Raw genomic sequence first — 9,395 nt, 5'->3', positions numbered from 1 at the left:
GTTTGTTTCTATGTGTAATCTAGCCATGTAATTTATATGAATTTATAAAATATTCATGAATATTTTTGTTGTTTGCACAAAAGGTGTAATTTAGGTGTTGTAGCAGTTAAATAAATACGGTATTTATGTATTTAAACAAAAACACGAACTACTTAGTTATGTAATTCCACCCGGACTCATATCTCTGCTACATTTTTTTAAATGTCCTGTGTTTCTGTACGGATTTATATTTCCAGCGGACTTTTTATTTTGTTCATTTACACATTTGCAAGTTATTCGCTTTAATTCGGCTAAAATCTCGACAGCCGCCACACAAAAAAACTGAATACTAAAGAAACATTTACGGTAAGCTATATATTTAAACTACCAAATAAAAGACCCCCGCATCTTTATTTACATCTGCATGCACCGACTACAATGGATGCTTTTTAAAGCAAACAATCACTTAAAAAGGCCTAAAAAGAATAATATTCGAAGAATGCTTTATTTTCTACGCTTACACTGCCTAGTTGGACGTAATTCTGTATTTCGCTCTCATAAAAACATGAATAGTGTTTGTGTGTTTGTATGTACATGTCTTCATGTGTACTAACTGTGTAAATGTGTACTAAATGTGTAAATTTGTACTACATGTGCATATGTGTACTAAATGTGATTGTATGTGTATTCATCTCATATCGTTTTCTGAACCTCTTCATTCTCATTAGGGTCGCGGGGGGTGCTGGAGCCTATCCCAGCTGACTCTGGGTCAGAGGCGGCGGACATGCATATATAAATATATATACATATATATATATATATATATATATATATATATATATATATATATATATATATATATATATATACACACACACATATACATGTATGTGTGTGTATCTGTGTATATATGTGTGTGTATAAATGTGTTTATATATATGTGTGTGTGTAATTATGTGTATATATGTATATATGTGTGTGTATTAATGTGTATATATATGCGTGTGTATTTATGTGTATATGTATATATATATATATATATATATATATATATATATATATATATATATATATACGTGTATATATGTGTGTATTTATGTGTATATGTGTGTATTTGTGTATATATATGTGTGTGTATATGTGTATATATGTGTGTGTATGTGTGTATAAATGTTTGTATATATGTGTGTGTATATGTATATATATATATGTGTGTATATGTGTATATTTATGTAGATGTATATATGTATATGTCCTTTTAAAAAAAATGGAATTGTTATTAGTTTTTTAGGTTAAACCATATTGGACAGACAATAATAGGCTCAAATAAACCACAATTTTAGCAGTTTTATTTGTCCGCAGGAATGTCTCAAGACAGTCAACATGGCAAATGGAGCGTTTCCAGCAGCGAGGATGACGACAACGACGAGCTTCCTCCATCGAGGACCCCGCCCAAACCCCCTCAAGCGCTGCCCTCCAATCACGACTCGCTCCCCTCCCCCGTCGGAGACCATTCTCCTCCTGAAGTTAAACCAGAACCAAGCCCGCTCCCTGGACTCGTGGTGGGTTCTGAGGCCAGACAACAGGCTGCCCAGAACCAGATCAACCCGGTCAAGTTTGAGCCCTCTCCATCTTTGGCCGGTAAGAGGAAGACGGATTCGGTAGATGGCGCCGGCTGGGCGCTCTCCGACAGCGACGATGACGACGGTCCTAAGAAGACGACCGAAGCGGCAAGGAAGGCCCCGAGTCCCAAACGGAGGAAGGTGGCCAACGAACGTCCCCCCAGCCCCCACGGACGCGTCTACTACATCGACGAGCCCGACGACTTCTTTGAGTCCACGCTGCCGTGTCTGGACGACATGTTCAGGTTCTACCTCAACAAGGTAACGGGCCTGGACAGGAAATACAACAATGGCGCATTGCATATCAAAGGTAAGAAGAAATTCATCCTGTTTGATGGGAAAACTTTGATTTTAAACACTGGTTGAGCAGGACTTTATTTTTGAAGACAATTCAACTTCTGAGTCATCAGTAGTCATTTCTTTTGCAAAATAAACCATACAAAAGACGCAAAACATCATTTTAGTGCCATGCTGTTGGCCAGAAAGCCAGAGTAGGTACCGTATTTTCTCGCATATACACCGTATTTATCGCACCAAAAAATTATGACTGAATCAAGGGTACGGCTTATATGCGCACAAATTAGACTTGACATGCAAAAATTGCAAGACGACAAAGACGAAACGCTATAACGCAAAATAATGCGTCCGATGTGGTCATTTGTTTCAAAATAGAGACAAGATAAACAAATAAGATGCTAAACAAAATTTATTTTGATGTCTATGAATGAACTTCAAGAAAAATAATAAACCGTATCTTGCATAAAACATGAAAAAACTCACTTGTACCTGCCATTGCTCGTTCAGGGCGCTGCCATCTTCCCTAGGGATGACAAACTAGATCGCTACGGACATACTTCCTTGTTGTACTGCTCACATGACATCCTTTGATGATTATTCTTAAGATTTTCCCTTCAAAATAACACATTTGTACTCCCTATTAAAACCATGAATTTGCAGGTGAAAATTGTGAATCGGGGTGGCTTATACGCGAGAAATTGTAAAATTCAACGATTTTAAGTCAATTTTAAGGGTGCGGCTTATACATGTAGACGGCTAATACGCGAGAAAATACGGTAGTTCACAAATATGGAAATAAATACACCAAACAAAATGAATATACACGTGTTGAATCATATGTAAATAAATAAATGTATATACATTCTCCTCTGCAGATATCCTCTCGCCATTATTCGGAACGCTTAAAGAGTCCGTTCAGGTAGGTTTTTAATCAATTATAATAAAGATGCTTAATATAACTATACCTCTCTTATTTGGCACAGTTTAACTACTGTTTTGACATCGCTTGGATGGTTCAGCAGTATCCTCCGGAATTCAGGTGGGGTCTAATTGCTGGATGGCTCAGTTAGAGTGCCTATATGTATCGCTTTTGTTTTGCCTTTGGCGTCAGGGATCGGCCCGTCTTGATCGTCCACGGCGACAAGCGGGAGGCCAAGGCTCGGCTGGTGCAACAGGCTCAGCCCTTCCCCCACATCTGCTTCTGTCAGGTATGCAGCACTGTTTGAAAATGGAAAGATTTCTGAGCGTAAGAATTTTTCTCCCGACAGGCCAAATTAGACATCGCTTTTGGAACGCACCACACGTAAGCATGGTTCGAGGTGGATCACGTCGGTCTTTAATCCGAGAGCACGGGTGTCAAAGTGGCCAGACTGCCCCCTCCCCCCATCATTTTTTGTGGTTCTTCATGAATTCATGATGAATTCAAATTAACATTAGAGATACATAGATAATCATTTCAGGGGGTTTGGTTTGACAAAATATATATATATATTTTTAAAATGAACTAGAATTTTTTTAAAATGATTATTTTTATTTTTTAAATGAATTGTTTAAATATATATATTTTAAATGAACACTTTTTTTAAATGAACTAAAAAAATATTTTTATGGACAAAGTATGTTTTTTTTCAAATGAACAATTTTTTTAATGAACTATTTTTTTTAAATCAACAATTGTTTTTTTTTTTAAATGAACTACTTTTTTTTTTTTAAATGAACTACATTTTTTAACATGTTGTCATTTTTCCAGTTTTTTAATCCAAAAAGCTTTTTTGCACAATATTTCTGCTTCCCACTTATTTTTAATTTAAATCATCATAAACTAGATCTATGAAAATATATTTACTTTTCTTTTTTTATGATTAAAAAATGGCAAAATGAAATATTTGATGTTTTCCCCTTTTAGAAAAATTCAAATCAACATTTTTTGGGTTTAAAAAAAGATTTGTGGTTTTCTCCCACTTTTTTAAATCTCCAAAATATTCTTTAAAAATCCATCATTTAGAACAAAAAACAAAAAATGCATGTTTACTCTTCTCCCCTTTGATTTTTCAGTGTAAATGAATAAATAAATAAATTGAATATTTATTTTTTTCCCTTTTTAGTAACATCAAAAATGTAACGTTACCCCTTATAAAATGATAATTACATTTAAAAGTAAAAAAAAATAATACATGATCTCCTCATTAAAGGCTCAAAAAGACAATTCTAACCCCCCAATTTTTAATATTGATAAATGATCTAGAAAAACTATCCATTCATTCCATTTGGCCTCCAACGCATAAAAAAATGTCCGTAAGTTTGACAGCCCTGCTCTAGATGTCTTCATTACAGGAAGATGATGCTTCTCTGGTACGAGGAAGGATTTCGAGTCATCATCCTAACATCCAACATGATCCGAGCAGACTGGTACCAGAAGACGCAGGGGTTCGTCATTCAAATCCTATTTTCCGTCATGCCAAACGCCTGAACTTGGACAATACTGTTAAATATGCAGAGGCCACCTTAGTTTACAAATCCTTCCAACATAAAGCTCCTCCTCCACTGCAAGTTTTTGTACAAAAAAATCCAACAAATCAACAAGGGCTGGCTCTAGAGGTGACTGTGTAGTTCCCTTCAAAAAAAGTGCTTGTTTCAGTTACATCTGCCAAAATTAGTGGACTCATGAATTGAAATCAAATATGCTTAGTTTACAAAATCTTCCATCAGAAAGCTCCTCCTCCACTGCAAGTTTTTGTACAAAAAATTCCAACACATCAACAAGGGCTGGCTCTATAGGTGACTGTGTAGTTCCCTTCAAAATGAGTGCTAAATTAGCCAAAGCACCTTCTCTGCATCTCAATACCAATTAGCATACGAGATCGGCGACCAAAAGACCGACGACCAATCGACCGTGTACCGTCTAAAAGTGTGCACATCTAGTGTGTGTCATCGTTTATCTTCAACCTACACAAGGGACTAAAGATGGGAAATTAGCCCTTGGCTACAATCTTACATCTCACCATTTTCTGAACCACTTTATCCTCACCAGGGTCGCTGGGGGTGCTGGAACCTATCCCAGCTGACTTCTGGTCAGAGGCTGAATTGGCACCCAATTGACAGCCAATCGCAAACAACCATTCACGCTCACACTCTTATCTAGGGCCAATTCAGAGTGTCCAATCAGCCTACCATGCATGTCTTTGGAATGTGGGAGGAAACCGGAGTACCCGGAGAAAACCCACCCAGCCCCGGGAAGAACATGCAAACTCCATACAGGTAGACCGACCTAGATTTGAACCCGTGAGGCCAACGTGCTAACCACTCAGATGCCGAGCCGCCCTGCAATCTTACACATTTACATAAATATGTTCATTAATATGTGCTGTCCCTTATTAAATAAATTAAAGTCAAAATCATGTTTACCCGCACTTTTCCCAGGATGTGGATGAGCCCCCTGTTTCCAAGGTTGCCAAAAGGAAGCGGCGACACCTGTGGGGAGTCGCCGACCTTCTTCAAGCGAGATCTGCTGGAATATTTGGCATCCTATCGGGCGCCTGAGCTGGAGGACTGGATCCAGCGGATAAAAGACCACGATCTGTCGGAAACCAGGTAAAAAAAATGGAACCATTTAATAATGTACGTACTTTATGAATAAGCTACAAAGTGCCCATCAAGACAGAACAACCCAACGGGCCGGATCGGACCCTTCGGCGGGCCACTTTCGGCCCGTGGGCCTCATTTTTGACAACACTGAGCTAAATGTTCAACCCACCCATAACTTTTGTGTTCAGGGTCTATTTGGTTGGCTCCACTCCTGGTAGATATGTGGGATCAGACATGGACCGGTGGGGCCACCTTAGACTAAGAAAGGTAACAAAAAATATTAAAAATGTAATTTTAATGACTGATAATTATGACTAAAGTCTAACTCTGGTTTGCAGTTGCTCTACGAGCACACCAGCTCCATCCCGGGCGAGAACCAATGGCCAGTGGTCGGACAATTCTCCAGCATCGGCTCCATGGGGGTGGACAAAACCAAGTGGCTGGCGGGGGAATTTCAACGCACCTTGACCACGCTGGGAGGATCCTCTCTTCGGCCCAACACCCCTATTCACTTGGTACGTTCCCGCGCCTCAAGACACAATTAAGACGCCCTAACACCCCTATTCACTTGGTACGTTCCCACGCCACAAGACACAATTAAGACGGCCCAACACCCCTATTCACTTGGTACGTTCCCGCGCCACAAGACACAATTAAGAATCATTGCTTTCACTTTCTTTTTGCAGCTGTATCCGTCAGTGGAAGATGTACGAACGAGTTTAGAAGGTTATCCTGGTGAGTTTTAACATTTTATATTTATTTAATAAATGTTTTCTACTCGCGGTATTGATTATCAAATGTGGTTTTATCCACCAGCCGGAGGTTCTCTTCCTTACAGCATCCAGACGGCGCAGAAGCAACTCTGGCTGCACTCCTACTTTCAGTAATTTGACACTCAGAAATTTATCACATAAATTGTACTCTTATAATACAGTAATCCCTCGATTTTTTTTGAAAGTTTATAAAAATGTGAAAATCCACACTGAAACTCGTAAGTGGAAGCCACCTTTGCTAATAGGAAAAAATATATATCATAATTGTATGACTTACTCCCAATTTTACTGAAATCTAATACAGTAATCCCTCGATTATCGCGAATTCACTACTTTGCGATTTTTTCTGCTAATTATTATTATTATAAGCCATTCTTGCTACTAGGACCCAGCACTGGAAAAAAGTTACAACAGGGGTGACCCTACTTCGCGATTTTTCGATTATCGCGGCCTTCATTAACCGCGATATTCGAGTGATTACTGTACTGCGCTTGTGTGTGTGTAGCCGATGGCAGGCCGATGCGACCGGGCGGACTCACGCCATGCCCCACATCAAGACATACATGAGGGTGTCACCCGATTTCACAGAGTTGGCGTGGTTCCTTGTTACCAGGTTGGCACATTTTTGCTTTTTTGGTTGGACAAAGTCAAAATTTACACCAAAATACTGGAACTACAAGACACAGCTTACTTTTTTTGTGGTGATAATGTGAAAAAGGGTCAATATACCATGGTTACCAAGGAACCATGGTTCAGGGAATTTAATGACAAATAAGAAATGGATGTTGTGGATTATAATCTGACGATTCCCAGCTATATTTGAGGAAAAAAAATGGTGACTTTACTGCAATATTTTGTCGCCATCTACAGAACAGAAACGAACACTCATTTCTGGATGTATCCATTCATTTTCTCTCTTCTAAATACAATTTTTGAAATAATAATGACTCATTTTTACAGTTCCAATTTATCCAAAGCTGCGTGGGGAGCTCTGGAGAAGAACAACTCACAGGTTATGGTTCGATCTTATGAACTTGGCGTTCTCTACCTGCCATCAGCCTTTGTAAGAAGACACTCGCAAATAAATACAATCGTACCTCTACTTACGAATGACTCTACGTACAAAATTTTCAGGTTACAATTTTTTTATATGCAAATGCATGAATCGAGATATGAAAAAGATCACATCTTTCATACAAAATTGAGACACTTTGACCCATTTTAAAGGGTTTAGTTGGTAGTTGGAGGACCATGGAACGAATTAGAGAATTTACATATAAAGTACACCGCTACTTACAAATTTTTCAAGTTACGAAAAAAGTTCTGAAACCAATTAATTTCGTAATTAGAGGTACGACGACTATGTCAGATGATAACGCTAAAATTTATTATCTAAATAAGAGAGGGTGACTTATTTTCTTGTAGAACATGAAGACGTTTCCAATTCGCAAAAGCCCGTTTCCCTTCTCGTCGTCATCCTCCGGTTTTCCAGTGCCATTTGATTTACCTCCAACACCCTACGTACCTAAGGGTAAATATGGCTCAAATTTTAATAGTATATGTCTGCATTTTCCATGTGATAATGATCTTTTTCAAATAATATCAATATGCCGATTTCTCTATTTATAGATCAGCCTTGGATCTGGAATGTTCCATACAGCCAGGCTCCAGATACCCATGGCAATGTTTGGGTTCCCTCTTAAAAAAAATGCACACTACATTTTTGGGGAAATAATGTTATCGTACTTGTAACTGTCATTTGTGTTGATTATAGTTTTATTTTCATATTTTTGTACGGAAAATAATAAAATGCTAGTTTGTCACATGACATTTGCTAGAGTTGTTGTTGTTTTTTTGCTTACCTACCGATACAAAAATTATGTGGAAAAAAACCTAGATATAGAAACAATAGTATATAATAGAATAGTAAATTAAATAGAAAAATATTGCTAAAATTTCAATTCAAAATCACCAAATCAAATGATTTAAAGGTAAATGTAGAATTAGGATATATATTTAAAATAAATGATACATTCAAATGAGTATTGTATTACTCTATTTTTAAAACTTATATATTTGTATTTATTTGTTTTTTTTGCTTACCTACCGATACAAAAATTGTGTGGAAAAAAACTAGATATAGAAACAATAGTATATAATAGAATAGTAAATTAAATAGAAAAATCTTGCTAAAATTCCAATTCAAAATCACCAAATCAAATGATTTAAAGGTGAATGTGTAGAATTAGGATATATATTAAAAATAAATAAATTTACATGAGTATTGTATTATTCTATATTTTAAAATGTTTATATTTTTGTTTATTTTTTAACATATTTTCACTTGACTTTCTTTGGGTTATGATTTTCCAATTTAGATAGACATGGAAAGAAGGAAATTGCTATTAAAACAGTGGCGGGCCGTGTATTTAATACCTAGACCTTCAGTAGTGATACATTTGAATCAATCGAACCCGCAATACCTATTTTATGGCTATAAAACCTTTAGAGTAATCCCTCGAGAATCGTGATTAACGTAGACCAGACATGGCCGCGATAATCGAAAAATCACGTCGGGTCACCCCTATTATAACTATTTTTTTTCTTCAGTGCTGAGTCCTAGTAGCAAGCGGAAGACAGGGGAGTGGCTTCCGCTTACGAGTTTCAGTGTGGATTTTCATATTTTATGAACTTAAAAAAAATAGCGGAAGATGGGAGTGGCTTCAAGTTTCAGGGTGGTTTTCACATTTTTATGAACTTTAAAAAAAAAAAAAATAGTAATAGAAAATAATTGCAAAGAATTGAATTGAAGCCACGATTGTCGAAGGAAGACTACTGCAGCTACAGCTGCGACACATACAAAATCATCAATAACAACCTCACAAAATTGAAATATTTAGGTATAAAGCCACAGTTTACTCACCAAAAATCAGTTTTATTTGTACACAAAATCCATCCTCCTTCTTTTCTATCGCCATCGGAGCTAATCCTGAAAGTCGAGCCATGTCCTGTCGTATTTCTGACAGTTTGTATGTATTCGATTTAGGGCTGAAAATGTATGTTCCCAGTTGTAGCAGGATTGCCAGGTTCAGAGTTATCCGCCCTTTCTTAATGATCTCCAGCTTTTCTTGAAAAGTCC

General features: G+C 37.2%; 1 protein-coding gene and 1 long non-coding RNA gene across 2 annotated transcripts; one reads left to right on the top strand and one right to left on the bottom strand.

Annotated features, from left to right (window-relative positions):
- The first annotated feature begins 198 nt into the window (after window positions 1-198).
- tdp1 (tyrosyl-DNA phosphodiesterase 1) lies at window positions 199-8,086 on the top strand. Its single transcript, XM_077621498.1, has 16 exons — window positions 199-345; window positions 1,342-1,911; window positions 2,774-2,817; window positions 2,882-2,937; window positions 3,010-3,106; window positions 3,167-3,201; window positions 4,233-4,325; window positions 5,319-5,489; window positions 5,672-5,750; window positions 5,822-5,998; window positions 6,170-6,218; window positions 6,300-6,366; window positions 6,762-6,869; window positions 7,217-7,319; window positions 7,682-7,787; window positions 7,886-8,086. Exons 2-16 carry the CDS (start codon window positions 1,344-1,346, stop codon window positions 7,957-7,959), a joined length of 1,827 nt encoding a protein of 608 aa, XP_077477624.1. The 5' UTR covers window positions 199-345; window positions 1,342-1,343; the 3' UTR covers window positions 7,960-8,086.
- On the bottom strand, window positions 2,818-9,328 carry LOC144090174 (uncharacterized). Its single transcript, XR_013305297.1, has 3 exons — window positions 9,180-9,328; window positions 5,304-5,475; window positions 2,818-3,116 (listed from the first exon to the last, which is right to left on the bottom strand). It is a non-coding gene; the product is annotated as an uncharacterized LOC144090174 (long non-coding RNA).
- Between the last annotated feature and the right edge of the window lie 67 nt (window positions 9,329-9,395).

This window comes from Stigmatopora argus, chromosome 2 (assembly GCF_051989625.1).
Source record: "Stigmatopora argus isolate UIUO_Sarg chromosome 2, RoL_Sarg_1.0, whole genome shotgun sequence".
NCBI classification, from domain to species: Eukaryota; Metazoa; Chordata; class Actinopteri; order Syngnathiformes; family Syngnathidae; genus Stigmatopora; species Stigmatopora argus.
This window is presented reverse-complemented; position numbering and strand designations above follow the sequence as displayed.